Source organism: Sturnira hondurensis, unplaced genomic scaffold (assembly GCF_014824575.4).
Source record: "Sturnira hondurensis isolate 20B ecotype Veracruz unplaced genomic scaffold, ASM1482457v3 Scaffold0016184, whole genome shotgun sequence".
NCBI classification, from domain to species: Eukaryota; Metazoa; Chordata; class Mammalia; order Chiroptera; family Phyllostomidae; genus Sturnira; species Sturnira hondurensis.
Window position 1 is genome coordinate 132,138 of NW_028088815.1, and position 26,367 is coordinate 158,504.

The following is a 26,367-nucleotide window of genomic DNA, read 5'->3' on the forward strand; positions in this document are numbered from 1 at the left end:
AATGCTTTCCAGTTCTATCCATGCTGTTGCAAAGGGTAGGAGCTCCTTCTTTCTTTCTGCTGCATAGAATTCCATTGTGTAAGTACCATAGTTTTTGCATCCATTTATTTACTGAGGGGCACTTAGGTTGCTTCTAACTCTTGGCTATTGTAAATTGTGCTTTTATGAACATCGGGGTGCATAGGTTCTTTCAGATTGGTGTCTCAGGGTTCTTAGGATATAATTCTAGTAGTGGAATTGCTGAGTCAAAAGGCAGATTCATTTTTAGTTTTCTTATGTATTTGCCCTTTCAGACTTATGTATTTGCCCTTTAGTTTTCTTATGTATTTGCCCTTTCAGATCTGCCCTTGCAGATCCCAGTATAGTCCATTTTTTTTATTTCTAAGGAGAGAATCATATAAGCTTATGTTAAAAACAATAAGAATATTTATTTTAGCCCTGGCTGGTGTAGCTCAGTGGATTGAGCGTGGGCCTGTGAACCAAAAGACCACGGTTCGATTCCCAGTCAGGGTACATGCCTCGGTTGCAGGCCAGTTCCCAGCAGGGGATTCACAAGAGGCAACCATACATTGATATTTCTCTCCTTCTCTCCTTCCCTTCCCCTTTAAAGATAAATAAATAAAATCTTTAAAAAAAGAATATTTATTTTAGAGATGTCATTATTAAAAACCACTATTCTATAGTCACACATTAAAAGTAACAATAATTGTATTATGTATTAAAATGGCCACAATAATAAATGGTGATATGGAGGGAGGGATAAGGAAAGCAGACATTTTCCTAACTAATAACCATACAGTATGGTTCTGTCATCCTCCAGACCCATATGCTCTATCTCGGAACACCCCTATCTGTGGTGTAACAAAAGTGTGTGTGTGTGTGTGTGTGTGTGTGCGTGCGCGCACTCCCCCTTGGGAAAGTCAGTGCTACATCAGATTATCCATGGTCTTCTTTGAAGTCGTAATCTACTAATAATTGCTTTTGCTTTCCAAGTCCACCTTTGAGGATATCATGCACTCCTTCGATTTTTTTTCATAGCTTTATACAATTTAATATTCAGGCTAGGTAAACTAGAAATCTCCTCCAGGTCAAACAACTCCTTAAATCTATCTACAAATTTATTTTCTTTCTCTAACCTGAATTTCATAACCCAGAGGATGATGGTAGTTTCTTTGCACAGATGGTCAAAGGTAATGAGAAGTTCTTCCAGGAAAGGATGAGCATAGACAACATCAGCAGCCAGAATGTAGTCAAAATTGTTGGAAGACCTAGGGAAGTTCTTGTCTAAAGCTATGCCCCAGGAGAGTTCTTTAACTTGAGGCAAATGCTTGCATTTCGTTTTGGTGTTTCGGGAAATATTATATTGCAGGTTTCCAAGTAATTCAGGTAAATCTGTGGCAGTCACATATGCACCTGTGAAGCAAAGAGTAGTAGAAAAAGAACCCTCATGGGATAAAGTAAACAATCAGGTTTCAAGCCAAAATGCATTTTACCATTTTGCATAACTGCTAGTCCCAAGGAAAAAACCAATCAATACACACAGGAGAGAAATCCCTTTCAAAGGGGATGCTAAGGAAGCTTTATACCTTCTCTTTTAAAAAAATCAGATTTTCACAGTACTTGTGCACTGAATTGCATTTTTCTGTTTTCTTGTTTTTGCTGTTGTTATTTTCCATTTTTCTACTACATGCTAGGGGGGAAATAATCAAAAGAAAGGGAAATGCTAAATATTTGGTACCCTCACTGGAACAATCAGTAGTCATTGTTGAGAGATGACCAGGTTCTTCCCTAAAAGAATTCTGAGCCCCACTCCTGTGAGACTAAACAAGAGTGTACAATATTGGACATCCTATCATTGACTAGGAAGTACTCAAGGATGAGAAGTGGTGAAAGGAAAGAAGACTTTCCAGTGGTATTACATTGAAAGTATCATGACACCCACGTTTATACCCAAGTTTTCAGTTTGATCCCATTTTAAGTGTGAGTCTTCCCACACCTAGCTACAGCATGTATATAGTGATCATGCAGCAAAAGATCACAGATCTTTGAAAAGAATGCTCAGATGAAGAAGATATAAACTATTGCCAAGTTAAAAATGAATAGCGATGATCATTTTCGGGAGGAGATCGGAAGAGGCAAAATTGTAGAAACCAATGGCCAATAAAATTTGGCCCTTAAAGTAAACTTTGAGCAGGAGCAGAGCTTTAAAATAATTTGTAAATAAATCCAGGTTTGGTCAATTCCACATCACCAGACAAGAACAGATTCAGGTAAGCAATGAAAAAGCAGAACTGGAAGAGCAGTCTAGCTCAGCCCAGACCAATTTAGAACCTATTTCATAAGAAAAGTGGCAAGTTTCTCTGGCCATTAATTGTATTTTGTAGGAAATGTTAAAATGGGAAGGGAAATAGGCACATCATTGGTAGAATCTTCAACTATAATGTGAGTGGTTCTATCATTTTCAATGAATCTCTTTATAATTCCAAGATAAGGAATACAACAGTACTTAACATGAATATAAAATATCTAACTATTAATATCTTTATGTCTAGAGTGCTGAACACCACCACTTTTGGAATACTGACTAAAGAAAGCTTCCATCTTTTGATATTTGTGTCCAGATATACAAGCAGACTGAAAGGATAATTTCTTTCTAATGAAACAAGTGACTTTCCAGATACAAATTCTGCTCCAGATAGGGAATCCTTTAGGTATAAATCCAGTAGTCCTTTAGGCTCTCTCCACACAAAATTGAATTGTGACTTTAGAAAGAAGTATCAAACAAAGAAATGTGTGTGTATGTGTGTGTGTGTATGGAAGACTTCAATGGTCCTATATTTTTCCAGTGTTCAGAAAGTTGTAAATTGTTAAATCTTGAATTCTTCTCAAGATTTTAGAGTGGTCAGGTGTGCACTTCTGAAGATCAAGAAAATCAAGATAGCTTTGGGTAGCACACATCAGAAAAAACAGCTAAATAAAGGCAATGAAATCTATAACAACGACAACAAAAAGACTGAACTGGAGTAGGCTGAGGCATACATAAAGACCATCACACATTTAGTTGAAAAAGAAGAATCTGGTGAGAGAATAAAAAGTTGCAAAAGAAGAATAAAAATGAACTGAGAAAGTAAATTCAAGGGAAAATACATAAAATTAGAAGCAGACATGATTTCTATGTGATTTCTAATACTCCTTCTCTATTCTAACAGTGGCTTTTTCATAAAAGCATAGGACTTCAAAATTCAAAAGGAATGTTTGGCTAAGCAGAAATGTTCAAGTGAGCTAATATTTAAGTAAAAAACATCAGAGTCAGCAGCAGTACACTCTATGTATACCTAGCATTTCATATACTCCTCTAGCAATCAGGATACCTAAGTGCACCTTGAAATTAGAATACATTTGTGACTTAGTGCTCCATAAGAAGATTTAATACTTCAAGGAAAATTCTGAAAGAAACCAGTAAGGTGACTTTAAAATTGGTAGTTTCTTGATGAAGCCCATTCAAAAAATTAAGAAGTTAAAAATAGAACCAGGTCATAGTGCACTGGATAGTAAAAGCAATAATGATATTTGATCATTAAATTCTTAAAACCCCATTCAATCACAAATACTTACTTACCAAGTAAACTTGCCACAATGGAGACTAGCCCTGTTCCAGCTCCAATTTCAATCACATTTTTGTCAATCATATTATACTGTTTTATATTTGTTTCCAGAAAATAGCATAGAACAAGGGCCTATGAAAGTTTAAAAAAAAAAGAAAATAAAAAAATAGTGTTTGGCCAGTATTAACAGAATGTACAATTAAACTCTATTACATTAATATCCCACTAATACTATAATATGTATGTGTATATATGTATGTGTGTATATATATAATATAAAAATTATATATGTTATATAAATATTATATATTATATAAATATATAATATTATATATTATATTATATATAAATAATATATATATATATATATAACACAACAGAAAATTATCAACAGAAGTATATCATCCAATGGCTCAACATTTAGGCTAGAAAGTCTTTGGGGTTTGTGGGGAGAAAAGAGACAACTAAAAATATGGAGTTCGGTTGCTTAGGTTTATCTTTACAGAAAGCAATTTCTAACAATAATCATTTCAAAGAAGTGTGTAAGATTGAAACAGATAGTGGTGAGGGGTCTGCACGCTTCGTGGGACAGTTAATAAAGGAAAATATTTTAGGATATTCCCCATGTTGACACCGCTAAACATTTCATTATAATTGTTTAAATCAAATGGAGCCAGTTAAATGGGAAATGAAATGTTCACTATTCTAAACTCTTATGGTCACAAAATAACCCTGTGGTATAAACAACATTTAAAAAATTATCCTACAAGTCAGAAGTAGAATTAATTGTGGAAGCATTTTCCAAATTGTATGATTTCTAAATTTTACTGTTTGAGGTAAAAAATTAGAACTATAAAACCTATTTAGTTTTCCCAAATAGTACAAAATAATGAACAAAACTGACTGAAAGTAACTGAAATGTAGTAAATATTATATGAAATTATACCGATGGCCAAACAACAGCACCGTAACAATCCATGGCTTCAGTTATTCGAATATCATGACCAACAAAATGAAATTCTTCCCAGGGGGTGGCTGTTACTAGAGCTGGAATAAAACATCTTGCCATGATCTCCGCAACCACTTTCTTATCCTCGTTGTCTTCTCTGTCCCCTGGAAAAAAAAGAAAAAGGCGAGTGATATGGTTGTGTTAGTTAGACCATGAAAAAAGGGGAAACTGATGGAAACATTTCTACTTATTCTAAGATACTTATGAATATTCATTGACTTTAGGTGCAATGTACCAGTAAGGTAATTATTTGAAAATGATCCATAATGTAAGATAATGTTTCATACATCAGGATGGTAACATCTTCCCGATTTTCACTAAAGTTGAAATCACCACTGTTCATTTATGCAATGCTAGATGAAATGAATGTTGATATAGTTTTTTAAAAAATATATTTAAGGCAGGCCCATATGTTCATCTAGAACAGAAGAAATATTAATGATGGAATACAAGAACCCACCTATTCATATTGGCTGCAAAATGTAATTTCAGTTATTGCAGTAACATATATCTTTTGTGACCTGCCTTTATTCAGATAAAAATATTTAACACCACACAACAATATACTCTTGTATTATTTTATTATTCTTTATTTTTATATTATTATTTTTGGGGCAACTCATGGCACCATAACATCCACAACACTGCATGAGGTTAATAAACAACATTAACTATCAATTACTGAGCACTTGCTTCACATGCTAGACCATGTTAAATACAATGTGTATATTTCATGTAACTTTTGCACAAACCTTGGAAGATATGCATTATTATTTGCACTTTTACAGATAACAAAACTAGGACTTGGAGAACTTTAAATTTAACCAAGCTCACACAGCTTGTAAATGAAGGAGCCAAAAACGAACTCCTTTTTTGGTTATTCCAAAGCCCCCACTCTAAACTATTAAAATCATGTAATCTAAAAATAACCTGCCCTGGACAGTATAGCTCAGTTTGTTGGATGTCATTCCACAAACCAAAAGTTCAGAGGTTCTGCTTCCAGTCAGGGTACATGCCTATGTTATGGATTGGGTCTTTAGGTGGAGCCAGTATGACAGGCAACTGATCAATGTTTCTCTCTCACCTCTCTCTCTCTCTCTTTCTCCTTCTCCCTCTCTCTAAAAGCAAGGAAGAAAAAAATGTTCTTAGGTGAGGATAAAAATTATATTAATAAAAAGAACCTAAAAGTCCCAAAGAATTTACAAATTCATTATGGAGCAAGATATACATCTCCTTCTAAGCCATCATTTCCTTGTTGGTAAAATAGTAAAGACAGAAAAATATACATCAAAAAGTATTTGGAGATTAAACTAAGATGATCTATGTAAAGTGCTTAGCACCTTGTCTTATTGCATTGGTCTCAATAAATTTTTATTGTTGTTGTTGTTGTTATTATTATTATTATAGCTGCTACAATATTTTTGTTATGAAACTAAATGATAAAACAAGATAACCATATAATTAAAAATATTAGATTGTATGAGATTGGAGTGAAAATTCCGTAGTCACTCATAAAAGTGGAGAGTAGAATGGAGGTTGCCAGGGGCAGGAGGTGAGAGAGATAAGGAGATGTCGGTCGAAGGGTACAAAGTTTGTTAGGCAAGATAAACAAGTTCTGGAGATCTAATATACAGCATGGTAACAATAGTTAGTAATGATGTATTATACACTTTAAATTTACTATGAGAGTAGAGCTTAAGTGTTCTCAGCACAAAGAAAAAGAAAATGTAAACTATATGAGATGATGAACATGTTAATTAGTTTGATTATGATGTTCATTTCACAATGTGTGAAACAAGTTGTACATCTTAAATATATACAACTCCATTCATTGATTATACCTCAATAATTCTTGGGGGGAAATTCTATAGTTAAATAAAGGAAGGGGAAATTATTGTGACACTGTGGTAGTGCTTATTCAGGGATAGCTTCATAGAGGAAGTGTGTCTTAGGTTTAACCTATCTAATGTATGATTTGCATTGATAGGAAAACTATTTATTCCTTACACCAACCCTTAAAATCTACTGATCTCTTTGTTATTTGCCATTTTCCTCACCTCAACACTAATGAACCCAGGATCAGTTCTCTTCAGGAAAAAAAGTAGAAAATAAAGACAACCTCAAGTTCAAAAAAGAAATAGTGTTATAAAACCAAAAAAAAAGAGAAAATATTTGTACTTCTTTAAAAGAGAAAGAGGTCAGCAGAAAAGATTCATTTCAAAAACTTAAGCCAGAACATTTGTTCTTTGATTGTTCCATTTATTCTTTTAACAAAACTGTATGCACTGAAGGTGTGCTATGTACCAAGCACTTTGCAAGATGATGGGAAGGCAGCAGTTAGTCAGATAGACCAGGTCCTTGCCCTTGGGAAAAGAAGAAATGCAGACACAACTGTCTGAATTTTAGTGATATACATGGTACCTCATGACATCCCCATGAAGAAACTCCAAATTGGATGCAAGTTAGATTTTCTACAACACCCCTTAAGTACTTTGCTTTAATGACCACCTGGATAAAACTTTCTAATAAATGGGTATTCACAGCTTTGCTCTGATTGATATTTTTGTTACTGGTTTGACTGATGATATTAAAAGCATGATCAAATATTCAAGTGACATCAGTGTAATGGGGAACTATAATAGAAAACTAAATGTAAAACAAAATATCTTAATGGGCTATACCAGTAGATTGACTTAATATGAAATTTGAAAAAGACTAGTGTGAAGTCCAGCTTCAGACTTAATTATTTGGAGCCACAAGCTCAATATGAGTCAAAAGTAAAATACAATTATCCAAAAAAGGTAATATACCCAGGCTTTATTAACAATATAATTTTTAAAAAGGGAGATAATGGCTCTTTTCTGTCTGAACGTGGTCAGGTCATATTTGTAGCTCCATATACATTTTGGAAAGCCCCATTTGAGAGGGCCACTGAGAAACTGGAGCAACTGGGAGGTGACAAATCTTGTCACTCAGACATATGAGCACAGTTTCAGGACATCAGCATTTTTATCATAAAGAAGAAACAATCTGAGGAATCACAAGAGTTTTCACAAATGTGAAGGAGCAGTAAATGGAAGAGATAATAGTGTGTGTGTGTGGGGGGGGATTGTATTCCCAGAAAGCAGAATCTAAACCCAATGTGAAAAATTACAATAAAGCATATTTGTAATATTTTTCTAAAAAAATCATACCTTTTCAAAGATAAAGTGGCTCATCTTGGAAGGTAGTAGGCAACTAGTCCCCATAAACTATCATACAGAAACCAGAAGACCATTCTTTCAAGATATTAGGGATACATAAGATTGATGTTTGTCTTGCAGGACTAGGACCACTGTACAACTGAACTTCTATGATACTGTAAAATAACTCCATTTCACCATGTGGAGAAGTGCTACCATGGAGAGATGATGTGCTAAGGAAATGTAGAAGAGAAAGTTTTAAAAAGTAGACAAAAGGAAGTCAGTAGTGGAGAAAGAAAGAGAGATATAAGATTCTGGAAGTAAATGAACAGAAAGTAAGATTAATCAACAGGATTACAAATCGCAGGCTAAGAAATTCATTCATTTATTCATTCAACAACTATTCACTAAATACTTACTAAACTCTACACACTTTCTAATGACTGAGAATTAAAAAACTCAAGGATACATGCCCCGTACCAGTGAAGTTTACAGATGTGCAGAGAGACACGCAAATAGACAATTACAATGCTATCTGAAAATTGTTAAAACAGAAGTGAAAGGAAAGTACAATGAAACAGAAGAAAAAAGCCCCATGTCAGCCTGTGAAATTCATAGATGATTTTCTGTCCTAAATTCTGTGATCCCTTAATAGAGTCCTGCTTAGGATCCATACAAAATCAAGTATTCCCCCAAAGAACTCAGACTTCACTATACACCACAGGACAGGCCCAATCTACCACCCCACTCTACCAGCAACACAAATACTCACTGATTCTCAGTAAAGATGCAGTGAAACCAGAGATGAAAAATGGATATTCTTCAGCAAGAGCCCCCTCTTCTAATGTATTTCACTATCTTTCTCCTTAAACAATGAAATGTATTCATATTGGAAGAGCTCTAAGGACCAACTAAAATTAGTACTACGTTTTATTTGAACTTTAACTTTTTTTTTTTTATTTTTATTTAATTCTTGTTCAAGTGCAGTTCTCTGTCTTATATTCCCAGCCCTGCCCCCTCCCCCAGTGCTCCTCACCTCCCTCTCATTTCCGCCCCCCCACCTTAGTTATTGTCAATGTGTCCTTTATACTTGTTCATGTGAGTCTATCCCCTTTTCCCCTATGATTCTCTCCCCTCTCCCCTCTGGACCCTGTCAGCCTGTTCCGTATTTGAGTGTGATTGGTCATATTTTGCTTGCTTGTTTGTTTTGTTTTGTTTTGTTGTTTAGACTCCTGTTAAAGGTGATATCATATGGTATTTGTCTTTCACCGCCTGGCTTATTTCGCTCAGCGTAATGCTTTCCAGTTCCATCCATGATGTTGCAAAGGGTAGGAGTTCCTTCTTCCTTTCTGCAGCATAGAATTCCACTGTGTAAATGTACCATAGCTTTTTGATCTAGTCATTGACCGATGGGTATCTAGGTTGCTTCCAACTCTTGGCTATTGTAAATTGTGCTGCTATGAACATCAGGGTGCATAGGGTCTTTTGGATTGGTGTTTCAGGGTTCTTAGGGTATACTCCTAACAGTGGAATTGCTGGGTCAAAAGGCATGCTCATTTTTAGTTTTCTTAGAAAATTCCATACTGTTTTCCATAGTGGTTGTACCAGTCTGCAATCCCACGAACAGTGAACTAGGGTCCCCTTTTCCCCACAACCTCTCCAGCACTTGTTTGTTTCTTTGTTTATGATAGCCATTCTGACTGGTGTAAAGTGGTGTCTCATTGTGGTTTTAATTTGCATCTCTCTGATAGCTAGTGATATCGAGCACCTTTTCATGGATCCTCTGCATGTCCTCCTTGGAGAAATGTCTGTTCAAGTCCTTTGCCCATTTTTTAATTGGGTTGCTCGTATTCTTTGAGTGGAGTCCTGTGAGTTCTTTGTATATTTTGGAGATTAAACCTTTGTCTGAGGTATCATTGGCAAATACGTTTTACCAAGCTGTTGCTTCTCTTTTTATCTTGATACTGTTTTCCTTAGCAATAACATAAAATGGAGTAAAGATAGCCTCTTCAACAAATGGTGTTGGGAGAACTGGACAGCTACATGCAAAAAAAATGAAACTTGAGCACCAACTTACACCATACACCAAAATTAATTCAAGGTGGATAAAAGACTTAAATATAAGCCGTGAAACCATTAAAGCCCTAGAGGAGAACATTGGCAGGAAAATCTCAGATATTCCATGCAGCAAGATTTTTACTGATACATCCCCTAGAGCAAGGGACATAAAGGAAAGAATAAACAAATGGGATCTCATCAAAATTAAAAGCTTCTGCATGGCTAATGAACTTTAACTTTCATTTCACTCTATTCATTTGCTTTGCTAAGATAGGGTTGGGGGAAGGGCACTGTTTGCTGTGAAGGTTCTTTAGGGAAAAGCAGAGAACATTAATTGCTTCCTTGACCTTTAGCTGAATATGCCCTCCTGGGCCTCCTTGCAAGCTCCCTGTAAATGCAGCACTTCCTTGACAAGTCACCTTAGGTATCAGGGATTAATAGATGTTAGAGTACACTAAATCCCAGGAGCATCTCCTAAAGTTCCAATCTTTAATAATAAAAACTTTGCCAGTGAATATTTACTGCTACAAACTGACATCTCTGACTTTGCACTTTCTTTTAAAGGTCAGTCAACCAGATTAATGTTTTTGTTCTAAAAACTACAATGTAATAACAAATAATTCCTGTTTTCTGACTGCTTTCTAAATAAAAAGCTAGTTATTTCTTTTTAGGAATGACCACATGTTTACCTTTATAAGGCTATGAGATTTGAAATATATACGTGGATTTATTATTATAAATGAAAATTACTTATACCCTAAAATAAAATGCCCTCAAAGAGATTTCATAACAATAACCACTATTAATTGCAAATTCATTGTAAAAGAACACAATTCTATCCATTATGTATGGTAATTTAAAATTAGTTATCACCTACAATGACAACATATTACATAGAAAATATTATCATGTGGAACAAAATTTAATTGATGATGTTTTACATCAATGTTCTTTTGCAGTTAAATACTATATGAATACCACAGTCATTCCATAAGAAGTAACACTCATAAAAATTAGCATAATTTACACCAAGAAACCAAAATATACTAAACTTAGCTGCTTAAAATAATTTGTCTAGGTATGTGATATATAAAAGCAAATGTATACACACATGCGATTATTTCCAGCTTAAAACTTTGACTGCTGTTTTCAGTATTAACTTCTACTTAAAGATTCTGAGGTAATGATTTTAACAGTAATTATTTGGTTAAGCCAAAAGACATGTTTGATATTAAGTTTTAACTATATCACCACCCATTTCAAGGTTGAGGACAAGAACCTCTGAACTGAAATCTAATAAAAAAGCAGCAACCGCCCCCCCACAAAACCTGCATTATTCTAACGGTATCCCTGAAGTAGCCTTATTGTAGTAAAAGTGAGAAATCTACACTCCAAACATGGCATACAAAGAACATGCCCCTCAAAATACACACAAGGTTATTTTTTGAATATGGAGATTAACAAGCAGATTAACAAGTAGATGTTCTTTGGTTTTTAGTTATGATTTGAAGAGAAATTGCCCCAAAAAAGTTAATAGCATTATCATGCCATAAAATTTAATTTGAGTTTATAAAGAATAATTTTCCATACACATTCTCCCTTATTACCTAGCACTCAAGCCAGAGGACAAATATCTAAAAGCAGGTAACATTGCACAAAATGATGATTCTTAGCTTTTTCTATGAAAAGCAGAAAACTCCTGATATCTGTAGCATTAGATAAAAGCTATCTACTATAATCTTAGAGTATTATTAATGAATTTAATATTGAAACATAAATATTAAAATATATTATAAATAAAACATAATCAAGATAGTATTGCAATTTTGTTGCTATTTGAGCTTATCTATTTTAATGCTTTTTGATATAAAAAAATCTAAACACTATTATTGTTATTAAATCTTTGCTGATAGTGAATAAAATTTACCAGGTGCTCTGGTTGTCCTGAGAATTAATTATAAAGTGAAAATTAGCAAGATTCTGCCACATTATGATGATGATTTTCTTAAGAGGGAAATTCAACAGAGAATTGACTTCCAAGGCTTAATTGCCAGGAGCCTTCAATAATAAATAACAACAATAATAAATGGAAGGGTCAGATCACAAAAATACACCAAAAAAATCTTTACTAGCTACAACAAGTGAATTTAAACTTCCATTACAGGGCTGTCATGAAAAGCTGTCAACAAAATTTTAAAAAATCCCTCAACTAAATGAAAGAGACTGTCATTCAGTTAAATATTCTTTTTTTTTTTAATTTTAGATTATTTATTTATCTTTAGAGGGGAAGGAGAGAGGGAGAGAAACATCAATGTATGGTTGCCTTTTGTGCATCCTGTGCTGGGAGTTGGCCTGCAGGGAACCAGCCTGCAACCCAGGCATGTGCCCTGACTGGGAATCGAACCGCGATCCTCTGGTTCGCAGGCTCGTGCTCAATCCACTGAGCTACGCCAGCCAGGGCTCAGTTAAATATTCTATTCAAAGATGAATGTCATTGCTTCTTAAGAAATATCTAGATATTCAAAAGAAAAAATACGTCAAAGATATTTTCAGATTAGTAAATGGTCACAGGCTAACCTGAAAGATAGAATTCTGCATGCCTCAGTAATGTCAAGGTCTTGGGTCTTTATGTTGAATCTAATTCCTGAGATTTCACAAACTTTTTTTTGTCTACATGACTGCTTAATTTCAACAATGTACAGAGGCTGTAATTTTAATCAAGTGGATCAAATATTACTATATTTAAGAAGAAAAAATCTTTTACCGAGACTCCTCAGGATGCAATTGGAAAAAAATTAGTTGTACTCACACTTTGCTGCTGGGATCACAGTGGAAGGAGACAAATAAATGAATGCTAGTGAAATGCAACAAAGAATGATTTCTAAAGTGCTATGGTAATCATCACTGGTTGGTCAGATTAGGAGAAGCATTTTCAAGGAGACATCTGAGCTAAATTGGGGGGATGAGGAAGACGTCGGGCACAGAAGGAAGGAAGTGAAGTCAAAGAAGAAGAGAAAACATCCAACAAGGCTGAAGGAAGGGTGGGAGAGCCATCAGATATCTAGGGAGGTGGTGCATGTTGGGGTGTTGTAGAAAATAACCCTAAAGAAATAGGTTGAGATCAGATTTTCATTTGCAGACAAGGCTGACCTTTGTTCCATAGGTTGAGGAGGAGCCAGTAAAGATGTTAGAATAGAAAATAACATAATCAAATTTGAGAATTAAAAGCTTACCTCTGGCAGCAGCAGCTGAAGGGTACATTAGAGGCTAATTAGAAGACTGATGCATAATCGAGACAAATGATAGGAGAGTCTGAACTAAGGCAGCAGCATTGGGTCTAGGAGTCAAGTATGAATTTGTGAGCTTTAGAAGTAGTAGCAGATCTCCCCTAAGGGCAATGATTGACATGCAAACTTGACATTTAAACTTGACTTTTGAAGACATCTAGGACGGATTGTTATATTTATTTTTATTCAATATGTGGAAAATTTATTAGTCTTATTTAGCATATATAATATTTATTCAGGTTACTTTCGTGTGTTGAATAATTCTCACTTTAGTAATTATATGTGTTATGGTACTCTAACAGGTATATTAAACATATTGCTTCAGACTGTAGTTTGATATTTCTTAAAGAGCAGTAGAATTACTCAAATGAACTTTCTTCTTTGTATGTTAAGAAAATGTTGCTTCTAAAAGCTAATAATCCAACTCTATAAAGATTATGAAGATTTTTGTGAAAGATTTTTATGTGATATCACTAAGTAATAAATTATACTTAGTCCTGAAAAGACTCAATTGACTGGTGACCAGAAAGACAAGATCATCGCCAATGAGAAAATTTTAAGTCTAGCCAGTTATACTTAATTAATTAATTCACTGATTTATTGAGTAGCTAGGCACTATGAATACAAAAAGCTATAAGTGCTATAATAGAGACTTAACTGATTAACTCAAATAGAAAATTCCATCCCTCAGAGAACTCAAGAAAGAATGACCAGAGCCTTGATGATTATGAGTGTGTGAGTCAAACAAGAGAGGAAAATACATGTCATACATAGGAAACAACATGCATAAAAGCCCTCTGGCAAAAAGACTCTACCAATTTTTCAATTTGAGAAACTGAGAACTAGAAAGTACAGTAAGTTGTGGTAGTAGCATGAGATAAAACACATTATGACACACTAAGGAGTTGTGACTTTATCCTATAAAAAATAATAAGACACTGAATAATTTTAAACAGAATGCAAATATGGCAAGATTTGAATTTTTTAAAAGATCATGCAGGCTATGAAGAAAACTAGAGAGGATAAAGAAAGGGAGCTAGCCCAGGGTGGGACAGCCGGTTAGAAGGCAATTAAAATAATCAGGGGAAGAAATAATACAGATCTGCATCAAGGTTGATGCTGAAAACAGGTGGTGAGGGGTAGAAAACATATGAGGTAAAATCAATGAGATTCAATGATGAAGGATGTGAGGAAAGGGGAAAAAGTCTAACATGATTCCATGTTTCTGGGTAGCCAGGGAAGTGAGGGTGGCATAAACTGAGATATAAAATATAGGGAAACAGGCAAATTGGCAAAGGAAAACTATTTTAATGTATATTTAAAAATAGGTGGCATGAATTGCCAGCCATAGAGGTATGCCACTCAGATTTTTTAAAAACCTGCTATGGGGAACACAACCGCCCAATAGTGCCCACCGCTATCCCTTTCACTCCTCAGAGGCCACGCTTCCCCCTAAGGCTGCCTACTAAAGACAGCCCATTTCCCCTTCCATAAAGGATACTCCCTTTATAGAAAGGGAGCACCTTTTGCTCAGGGACTCCCCATCAGCCTGCCAAAAACTTTCTCAGAACTGTGCTGCAGTTTGGGGTTCTTCCTACCCCACCTGTTCTTCTCTCTCTCCTCTAACAGGTATCAGACATGCATCATGGTCTGAAGGTTTCCCTGGTTACTTCTATAAGGTTTCTCCCAATATGACTCTTGTATGTTTAATCACATTTTCACATCTCTTTTATTGAAGGAGCCAAACTGACAGTATGTAGGTGTCAAAGAAGCACATGAAAGTTACAAATTTAAGAGTTATTGTCCACAGGAATCACTGAGCCTTGAGTTAGGATGAACCTGCTCCAAGGGTGCAGATCCTAAGGAGCACACCACTAGTTTATAACACATGTTAGCTACCCATGCTAACAACTGGAAAAGTGGCTTTGGCAAGAGATAGACATCATATGATATCTGGAATAGCTAATGTGGATGAGGTTTTAAACAGTTTAATTTAGCATTAGAAATCACAGACTGTAATTTTTTGCATCCACCATAGTCCTAACTTTAATCTCTGAATTAATTAAGTGACATTTTGCAATTCAGGATCTTCATGCCAATATAGAAATAGAAGTACTGGGCTATGGGTTGGCTTCATCCTATCCTAGCGCATGATACTAAGTATAAAAGAGGACAGGACAAGTCAACATTCTTTAGTACTTGAGAACTGAGTGTTCCTCTGGTTAGTGAGTCTTTCCAACAAAATGCCATCTGACTCTACCCAATAAGACACACTTAATCCCCTAAGCACTCTCCTGTGAACATGCTTTTAAAGCTTTAATTTGCCATATACATGATTATGGGATGTGATTATTCATGCTGTAAAATATTTTAATACTAGTTCTGTCTTAGCCTTACCCTGAAGTTCTTTTGTTTCCTTTGTAATTTGCCAAATTATCATACATACAGTTGATACCAAGCACTGCTGATAATGATGTAATTGTATTCATAAACTACACAGACATTGCTGCTTCATTCAAATCATCTAAAGAGCTAAATAGCTGGATTCTCTAAGTGATTACAACTTTAAATGTTTAGGTTTACAAAAATCACTACAGTAAAATCATTAATGTTCAAGCCATGCAAATTGCCAACAACTGGGCAAACACCCAGCTCTCATGGCCTGGAGATAAGCTCACCTATGTAAGGTCCTGGTATGCCTAAAGAAAGGAAAAACAGGAGTACACTTCTTAGTGAAGACCCACAGTGTGAAGATACAGGAGAGAGAGAAAGAAGCCAAAATAATTAAATTTATACTATAAAAACATGGTAATAATTCTTTTAGTCCATGTCAAGAGTGTATGTACCAAATATACCAAAATAATGGGGAGAGTTATATTACATAATCCAGACAAAGACACACTATTTAAGATGATGTAAAAATAGTGTGTCCATCTAAATAACTATGCTGGTAATAGAATTGAAATCTAAATTCTCCTTTCACCAAGAGGTCAGATTGAATGATGTATCTGCCTCTAATTAATACCTCAGAGGGACCATAAACAAAAGCTGGAAATGTATTTATAATCTAAAATCATCTTTCATCTAAGCATTAGTAAAAACCTGTACTTTTACATGACTTCTTATCTCTCTTACAATCTACTTATCCGAAATGAAATAACTCAAAGATCACAATTATGTGTATAGCACTTGGGAAAAATTATTCCACTTTTGCAGATTAAAAAGTAAGTACTTTAGCAAGTCTATGTATTTATTTTCTTCAAAATTACCTCTAACACATCATCAGGTATAACAGTAAACACTAAATATTATTTGAGATATTTACAGGTTACAAACACAAGCCAAGATATAATATGCAATTGATAAAAGTCCTAGCTCCATTTAAGACATTAATAAACACTGAAAAAGCAAGCTTTTACATTCTGTTGTTTGCCATCTTCTAATTGGTCAAATTACATAAAGAAACATAAAATTATTTACCTTTTTGAGCTTCCAAATCCATTAAGTGATGAACTAATGGATGACTATATACTGATGTTTTCTTGATAATTTCTTGGAAACTAGGCAAATAATACATTAAAATATCAAATGGTAGCAATTAATTCAAAATGTATTGAATGCTTTTATATTTACCTAAATTTTTTCAACTTAAAAATAGCAGGGAAATTATATTAAAATCATATATTAATAAATCACACTTTAAGAAATACCATTGAAACACTAGTACAAATCAAAATTTGAACAAAGCCTTCAAAATCAGAAATTTTAGAAGCTACTAGAGAAGAAACACATTCTTCACCAGAGACTATCTCAGTTATCACAAAGAAAGACATCATCTTTACATTAACTAGTTATATAGCAATCCTAAAAGAGGATTAAAAATATTTTAATCCTGATTAAAACACTGGGAGAAAAATGGGTTTCACTCAGTGTAGTAAAAACCATAGTAGTAATTTAAAATAAAGCTTTCTACATAGCAATAAATTCAAACTTCACATTGTTCCCATAACACATACCCAATGTCATTAGCACATACCCAATGTCACGTAGCCCAACTGCCAAATGGGTTTCTCAGTAGCTTCTACTTTAAAAAATCCATACCACCTCAGCAAACATATTTAAAACTGAAGAAATAAAAGTATTTTATGCCTCTCAAGTAGAGCATATCATGTGCATAAACTTAAATGAGCTGTTATTCCAACTTTGGAAGGCAACAATTCGATGTCTTACATCTCAATTTCGATTGATATAATAATCACTGTAGCACCATGGATTTACATAGCACTCCTTTTTTTCAAGGATCCCAAAACATTTTTCAGAGCTACCACATTTTTCTTTGTAGTAAATTAGAAGACAAATTACTTCCCCTCCAGTTTACAAACAAGGAAAACCAAAGATTAAATTATACCTTTGAGGTCACATGACTAAACAACAGCAAAAGTTGTCACACCTTTTGTTCCCAATTCAGTTTCTCCTCTATTAAGGAGAGCAGCCTTTATTTTAAATGTGAAAGTTGACAGTAATTTTCACATACTATATATGTGAAAATTGAAGGTGAAATTTATTAAATGTTAAATCTGGACATACCGAAACCAGTTAGCAGAATTTCAGGAAAGAGTATTATCCACGACTTTTTTTGTGTTTCTGATGAGACCTCTGATGGTGCCTGAAAGGCCAGCACCAGAGCACGCAGTTTGCTACTGTACACACTGGCAACGAGTCTTTGCAGAAGGGATTAGGATCGTGACAGCTGCAGCTCAGAGCCTCCAGTTGTACAGCAATGAGATTAGATCGCCTGTGAGCAAGGGGTCTGAAGAACAGTGGAATATTCCATGTGAGTGTTTCATGAACACAGCTAGGGTAAACAGGTGAGTAGAAACCATTTTTGCAAGTGACTGAAGATTATTTGGGTGAAGTGATCAATTTTTATAGCTTTGATGCCAAGAGTTATTTAAGATTCTTTAGTTATGGCATTCTGTGAGGCACAGGCTGTGTATTTTTCATGTCACCTGCCTGGGTGCAAGCATCATTTTTAGATTCAGACAACACCACCAGAATGTTTTTGAATGTGTGAAGTTGGGCTCTGGATGCAGGAATCATATTACCAAGATTCCTTCCTATTCAGAATAGGAAGACTGAGGGTTCTGTCCACCTGTTAACCTGTACATGTGCATGCAAAGGAACATCTAAGGGTAGATATAAATGTCCCTTTTCACTGTAAATATTTTTTCTTCTGGACAGGTGACATTATTATTATATTTTATTGATTATGCTGTTACAATTGTCCCACTTTTTCCCCCTTTGTCCTTCCCACCCAGCAACCCCACACTCCCTTAGGCAATTCCCACATTATTATTCATGTCCATGGGTCACATGCATAAGTTTTTTGGCTACTCCATTTCCTACAGTGTATTTTATATCACCATGGCTATTTTGTGACTACCAATTTGTACTTCTTAATCCCCTCACCAATATCCCCAAACACCCCTTCCATATGGCAACCATCAAAATGCTCTCTGTATCCATGATTCTGTCTCTGTTCTTTTTCTTTGCTTAGTTTGTACTTTAGATTCAATTGTTGATAGATTTGTATTTGTTGCCATTTTATAGTTCATAGTTTTCCATATCTTCTTGTTAAATAAGTACCTTTAATATTCCATATAACAATGGTTTGGTGATGATGAACTCCTTTAGTTTTCTCTTGTCTGGAAAGCTCATTATTGTCCTTCCATTCTAAATTATAGCTTTGCAGGGCAGAGCAGTCTTTGTTGTAGGTCCCTGCTTCTCATGACTTTGAATATCTCTTGCCAATCCCTTCTAACCTGCAAAGTTGTTTCAGCCAACAGTCTTATGGGAACTCCCCTGCAGGTAACCACTTTTTTCTTGCTGCTTTTAAGATTCTTTCTTTATCTTGAACCTTAGGCATTTTAATTATGATGTGTCTTGGTGTGGGCCTCTTTGGATCCATTTTGTTTGGGACTCTGTGCTTCCTGCATTTGCACATCTATTTCCTTAACCAAATTAGGGAGGTTTTCTTTCATAATTTCTTCAAATATATTTCCAATTTCTTGCTCTTTCTCTTTTCATTCTAGCACCCCTATGATGTGATTGTTGGTATACTTGAAGTTTTCCCAGAGACTCCCTACACTATCCTCATTTTTTTATTCTTTTTTTCCCTGTTTTTCTGAATGGTTGTTTGTGTGTGTGTGTGTATGTGTTGTTGGTTTCCTTAAGTTCCATATCATTGTATTGATTCTAAGCTTCATCCACTCTAACTGCTGATTTCCTGTAAATTGTTCTTTATTTCAATTAGTGAATCCTTCATTTCTGACCAGATCTTTTTTCTGGTGTTGAGGTCCTCACTAAGTTCCTTGAGCATCCTTATAACCAGTATTTTGAATTCTGCATGTGATATACTGCTTATCTCCACTTTGTTTAGTCCTTTTTCTGGAGTTTTGGTCTATTGTTTAATTTGAGCCACGTTTCTTTGTCTCCTCATTTTGGCAGCTTTCCTGTGTTTGTTTCTATGTATTAAGTAGAGCTGCTATGACTCCTTGTCTTGGTAGCATGGCGTAATGTAGTAGGGGTCCTATAGGGTTCAGCAGCATTGTCTCCCTGTTATTCAAGCTAAGTACTCAAGATGCACCCTTCATGTGGGCTGAGCACACTTTCCACTTGTAGTTCAGCCTTGACTGTTGTTGGCAGGTCAATGGGATGGATTTACCCAGGCCAGTCAGCTGCAAGAACTGGCTGTGACCACTGACCATCAACCTCCACCCTCCATGGAAGATTAGCTGTGCAGGGGCAGATAGGTGGTGCTCCAACACAGTCTATAGCTACCCACTGTATATGCAGGCTCTGGGCTTTCCCAGGTGCTGCAGGCCAGGATCAGCTACCACCTAAGTTCTGCCCAGGGCCACCCAGCCTGTGCAACAAAGCAACCTGCAGGTGCCTCCTACTTGTGCTGGGCTTGGAGGTTTCCAGGCAAGCCAAACTATGATTCAAAGCTGGCTGCTGCTTGTTCTGGGCCTGGGGCTGCTTAGGGAGCTGGCTTTCACTGCACGTTTTTAAAATTATGTTTATTGGGGTTATATTAGTTAATAATACAATTTTCAGGCATACACTATAATTCAACATCTGTGCCCTCTATTGCATGCTTGCCACCTGAAGTTGTTTCCTTTTGTTACCATGTATTTGACCCCCTTTACCCACTTTGCCCTCCCCTTACCCTCTTTCCTTTCTGTTAACCACCATTCTGTTGCCTCTGAGTTTTTATTTTAATTCATTTGTTACTTTTTGGTTTTATATTCCACATGAGTGAAATCCTGTTTTTGTCCTTTATCCATCTGATTTATTTCATCATATGCTAGTTATATTCTTAATAAAAATATCCTTAATAGTACAAAATTATAGGCAACAAAATCAAGCAATGTTGTAAGGTTATTCACTTAGGATTGTGAATACAGAAGCTACTATGGAATACTTCACATACCATAAAGTATACAAAGTTGAATTGATGTACTGTTAACATATTGGATGGGACTAGTGGCCTGGGAGCCAACTTTGGTTATCCCTGTCAATAATCAGCTTGTTATCAGCATTTATTTAGTGTGTTTCATGGCTTCCTCACCTATAAAACAGGGCTATAAAAGGCATACAATATATATCTGTGGGATGCATATGGTACGTTAAAAGAAGTCTGGAAACTGCAAAATCCTAAACTTATTCCCAGACAGTTAATTCTGGGCAGAGGACACTCTTTTTGGTCCTTTTTAAAACAAGAATGAAGACTCATTTGGTGAATAAAATTCATCTGTCTTTCTCAAAGAGGTACTTAAAAAGGAGTTTTTAAACTCGTTGCTGGATTTCTTTCTGTTATAAAAAATTACACATGAGTTTTATATGTGATTAAAAAAGATCACTAATCAGTGCTAAAAAGAATACAATAAATGATGCTATGATAAATTTATATCTATATCTCATAAATTTCAATTGGATAAGCTAGATGCAAAAAAATGAGCTTTACAATGCCTAGAGGAAAATATGAAGAATATAAAACAAATTCAGAGACACAGACAACAGTGCATGATGGATACCAGAAGAAAGGGGTGGGGGATTGGTGGTTAAGGAGAGTCAAATATTTGGTGATGGAAGATGACTTGTCTTTGGGTGGTGGACACACAGTGCAATATATAGATCATGCATCATAGAAATGTACACTTGTAACCTATACGACCCTATTAACCAACATCACCCCAATAAATTCAATTTAAAAAGAAAAATGTATATAAAGAATTACATGTAAAAAGGTACATTGCAAAAAGTCATGTAAGTCATCTTCAAAGTCATACTTTTTAAAGTAAAAACTCAAAAATTTTTATTGTGGCAAAACATACATAACTTAAAACTTCACAATTTTAACCATTTTAAGTGTACAACTCAGTGGAATTCAGTATATTCACAATGTTATGTCCATTACTATTTCCAGAACTTTTTTATCATATCCCACCCCCCAAAAAAAACTCTACCCAACAGGCAATAACAACCCTTCTTTCTCCTCTCTCCCCCAACCATGGTATAACCTCCATTCTACTTTTTGTTTCTATGAACTTACCTATTCTCTACCTTATATATATGGAATTATATTTTTCCTTTTGTGTCTGGCTCATTTCACGTAGCATAATGATATCAAGGATAATCCATATTGTATTAGCCTATGTCAGGATTTCATTTTATGGAAGAATAACATTATCCATCTGTATGTGTGTAACACTTTTTGTTCATCTATTCATCTGTTGATGGACACTTGGTTTACCTTTAGTAATTGTGAATAGTGCTGCTATGAACACTGGTGTACACTCATTGCTGGATTTCTTAAGAGACAGAGTCTCTAAATCATCTAAACCAGCAATTTTCAACCTCTTTCATCCTGTGGCATACATAAATCAATTACTAAATTTTTCAGCTTACCAAAAAAATTTTATATTTTTGCCAATCTGACAAAAAATAGGTATAATTTTGATTCACTCTGAACAGGTGGCTATAGTTGTACTGGCTGTTGCCATTTTTTTTTATTTGAAAATCTAAGAGGAAAAGGGCAAGTGCCCCTAGTCAGGTATTGCATGTTTTAAAAATTCTGGTGGTACACTGGTTGAAAATCAGTAATCTAAACTGACATGATGACAAGGATAATTTCAATTATATTGCACCATTTAAAAAGTACAGAGAATTCTGTCTCAAGTTTTATGTAGTTGATAACTCTGCTTATACTGAGAATTAGAAAAGCAGATTTTAAACATAGGTGCAGGCATGTGTGCACACTCAAGGGCATGAGAGCTGCTGAGAAAAACATAAATTCCACACTTCTGCTGATTAATGGTGTAAAGAGGCTGAGAAGACAAACACAGGACAACATGAAAGGATGCCAACTGGGAAGACAAAAGAATAGTGTTAACAGCTGTCAAGGCAGCTAGGAATTGGGAGCTCCAAGATCCCAGAGACAGAAAAATAGGCCTGACATGTCACTCAAAATATTTGCTCAGTAAGATACTTAGGAAAAAATGCTGTTTCCAAGCATAAAATGGGTAAAAGTAAAGCTCAAAAGAAAAGAAACACTTGGCTGTCCATTGGTACCCCTCAAAACTTGTTTTTTAAGAAAATGGGGGTGGAGGACTACATGATGGAATCTTACAAAGACTGCTAACCAGGCTTGAATTCACTCAGTGCTGATCAGAGTAAGGTGTTCTCCTGTGCTGCCTGCCATAATACCTTCTTGAATCCTCTCAAATGGAAGATCCAGAATATCTACAAGTTTTAACACACAATGTCCAGCATTTTGTCAAAATCTACTAGTCATGATACAGGGTGCAGCTAAGGGGGGGTGCCCCAAAAAAAGATTTGGAATGGTGTCCAGAACTCAAAGTGTATAGGAATATTGGAGAGACATATAAGATGTCCGTACTCCTTCCTTCACAGGTGTGAGTTGGGGGAAGGGACACATAGACCAGGAACATGAAGGGCTGTTTTGTACAGCCACAGCCTTGCAGCTAATCCATGGCATGATCATTTAACATATCTATAGTCTTTGGCGGGTCACTTGGATATGTTAAATAACTGTGACCATGCTTGGAACCAGGGGGATGAAGTCACTTCCCCCGCAAGATGTAACTGGGGGCAGATCCCCCGAGTTACAGCGCCTGTGTGGGAGCTTGGAGAGGACTGGCTCTAGGACATGGGGCCATACCTGCCCAGACTAACAATGGCAGCCCAGTAAACTTGTAATAATACAGAAATACTGGCAGGTGTAACTGATTGTGGGAGGAGTGGGAAATAGCAGTACAGAGGAAGATTGGTGCAGGAATTTAAACCCAGACCCCTGCAGCCATTGAGAGAGAGCCACGCGGTTTCAACAGATTGAAAGGGAAAACCACATAGCTTTGCCAGAATGGAGATCCCTGCGGCCAGGTGAAGGAGGAAGACACACACTTTTGGTGGACTGCGGACCTCTGCAGTTTTGGTAGAAGAGGCCCATGTGCCTTTGGGGCGCTCCCTTTGGTCACTCGAGTGGCCTGGAAAGCAGGAGAGACTTTGACTGGAACTTGATACAAAGAACTCTTGCCAGTGGAAGGTGCCACATGACTTTGGATTAACTGGAGATCCTGCCAGGACAGTCAACACAGCTGACGATACCAGCAGGCTAGAAAAATGGACATGTGCTCTTTTCCTGATTTACGGTACCCGGAGTTAGGACAGGGGGAGAAGGGAGCGCTGTGTGTGTGTGTGTGTGTGCGTGCGCGTGCGCACGCACACATAGATGTATACCCTAAAGGACTTTGATATTTTACTGAAGGCATTAGGTCTGAATAGCATTAAATAAACATTTCCTTTTCACAAATCTCTGGCATTGAGAGATGTCTTTCCAATTGGCGATGGACAGACGAGCCCAGTAGGTATTAGTATACCACCCTTGGGAGGGGCCCCTGTGGTTCTGTAGCAGTTTTTGGCATCCCTCCATGGGCCAAATATTGCACCCCACCTTGGACCTTTGTACAGTAACAGTCATACCAAGAAAGAGATAATAGAAACCAACAGGTAAATCAGATATTGGAGTTAACAAAGACTTCAAAGTAATTATGATTACCCTGACTGGTGTGGTTCATTTGGTTGGGCACTGTCCTGCAAACCAAAGGGTCTCGGATTGATTCCATCAGGAAACATGCCTGGGTTGTGGGTTCAGTCCCCAGCTGCGGCACATATGATAGGTAACCAATCCATGTTTTTCTCTTTCTCCTTCCCCTCTCTCTAAAAAAAGAAATGAAAACTAATAGTGATTAAAATGTTCAAAATTTGATGACAAGAATTACACCAGACAACTAGAATCTATAAAAATGAGTCAAATATAATAAATGAAATTAAGTGCTCAATAGATGAGCTCTTTAACAGCAAATGTAGAGATAGCTAAATATTAATGAGCTGAAAGATAATTTTATAAAAACTGTATACGATAATCAGCATCCTAAATAAGTTATACCTATTTGCTTTGAAGGAGGATAAATTTGCTTTGCTACTTTTTGTTTTACACAGGCAGTTTACTTAAGAGGTAAAACAGAACTTTGAATTTCAAGTTAGAAGATTTAGGCTTAGGCCACATCTTCCTACTAGATGAGTGAATTTGGTAAAAATGGTTAACATTGCTAATTTCTTCCCTTGTAAAAAAATTCATCTTGGTTATAGGGTTAAAAGAAAAAAAGTATGTATCATCAAACTGTTCTATAAACACTGTAAATATGGCATAAGGTACTAACAGTCCTGTATATCTCTTTTTCCCCTCTTCCTGGGTAGATGGCCCAGGTAGAAATAACACTTTTTAGTATTTCTAGAGTATTCTGAAGACTATGCACATTTCAGGTCAACAGAACAGGAGCAAAAGTGATTTTTCTAGTCACCTTTAACATAAGACATTCTGCTAACCCTGGACTTTGGTTCTTTCCTCTTCCAGCATGTAGAAATGCAGATGTAACAGTGACCCAGTATAGACCACTTAAGCAAGACAGCTGCTTAAGTAATGACTGAACCTCAGAGCTGAATGACTCATGGTACATACCTGCATTACCAGCTCAGATGGGCCAGACTGTTAAGTAAGAGATAAATAATGTTCCAGGTTATTGAGGCCACTGTATATGAACATCTTTGTCACAGCAATTTAGCCTTCATGCCAATTATTAAAGCAAAAAACAAATGTAAAGTACTGATCAAAGGCAACAAAATTAATTTCTTGAGAATAACATAAAAGTTAATTTACCCCCAACCCCCCGCCCCCGGTGTTCTTCTTCACATACCTCCAGAAAATAGAAGCATTAAGAAAAGATTTGAGTGTATTTATGTGAAAGTTACTGTTGACATTAGGAAGCTGCTAGAGGAAACTGACAGAAGCAGAAGAGATATTTCAAATCAGAGAGAAATAATGGACAAGGAGAAACAGCAGTTGTAGTCCTAATATTTGGGGAGTTGGGCTGAAAGGTAAATATAAACAAGAGCATATAAAAACATCACTCAAAGATTGTTGAAGGTTATTTATTTGTATTTGCTTTTCACTGGCAAAGATTTTCAACCAGTATTTGAAGACTGGGGGAAGGAAATCAAGAAAGGTAGAAATACCAAAATGCCAAAAAGACACAGATGGAAACAACCCAAAGACCAAAGAACCCAAGCTCAAAGTAATTGGTAATGAAACAGTGTGCAGCCAAGATGGGGGCCCCAAATAGGGATTTGGAATGGGGTCCAGAACTTAGGGTGTCCAGGAAATAGATATATAGGATGTCCTCACCCCTTCCCCCACCACGGGTGTGAGTTGGGAGAAGGGACACATGGAGCAGGAACATGCAGAGCTGTTTTGTACAGCAACAGCTTTGCAGCTAACCCCTGGCATGGTCATTTAACATATCTATAACCTTTAACTGGTTGCACAGATATGTTAAATAGCTGTGGCCATGCTCTGAGCCAGGGGGATGGGACTTCCACCCAAGATGTAACTGGGGGGGAGGGGCAGGTCCCTCTGGTTACAGTGCCTGCATGACAGCTTGGAGATGACTGGCTCCATTACATGGAGCCACACTTTCCCAGATTCACGATGGCTGCCCAGTAAACTCGGAATACTACAGGAATGCTGGCAGGTGTGTAACTGATTGTAGGAGGAGTCAGAAATGGGGATACAAAGGAAGATTGGC

At 36.2% G+C, this 26,367-nt stretch overlaps 1 protein-coding gene across 1 annotated transcript; it reads right to left on the bottom strand.

Annotated features, from left to right (window-relative positions):
* Positions 1–616: 616 nt before the first annotated feature.
* Positions 617–13,193, bottom strand: METTL21C (methyltransferase 21C, AARS1 lysine). Its single transcript, XM_037065774.1, has 4 exons — positions 13,088–13,193; positions 4,552–4,718; positions 3,620–3,737; positions 617–1,413 (listed from the first exon to the last, which is right to left on the bottom strand). The coding sequence occupies exons 1-4, from the start codon at positions 13,113–13,115 to the stop codon at positions 1,010–1,012; spliced, it is 717 nt and encodes a 238-aa protein (XP_036921669.1). The 5' UTR covers positions 13,116–13,193; the 3' UTR covers positions 617–1,009.
* Between the last annotated feature and the right edge of the window lie 13,174 nt (positions 13,194–26,367).

Excerpts from the sequence above, each read along its gene's own strand:
- METTL21C (XM_037065774.1), bottom strand. The coding sequence starts at position 13,115 with ATGTACCCTTCAGCTGCTGCTGCCAGAG. Across the intron at positions 3,738-4,551 it reads GTGCTGTTGTTTGGCCATCG|GCCCTTGTTCTATGCTATTT; the intron begins GTATAATTTCAT and ends AAACTTTCATAG. Across the intron at positions 1,414-3,619 it reads CATTGTGGCAAGTTTACTTG|GTGCATATGTGACTGCCACA; the intron begins GTAAGTAAGTAT and ends TTTGCTTCACAG.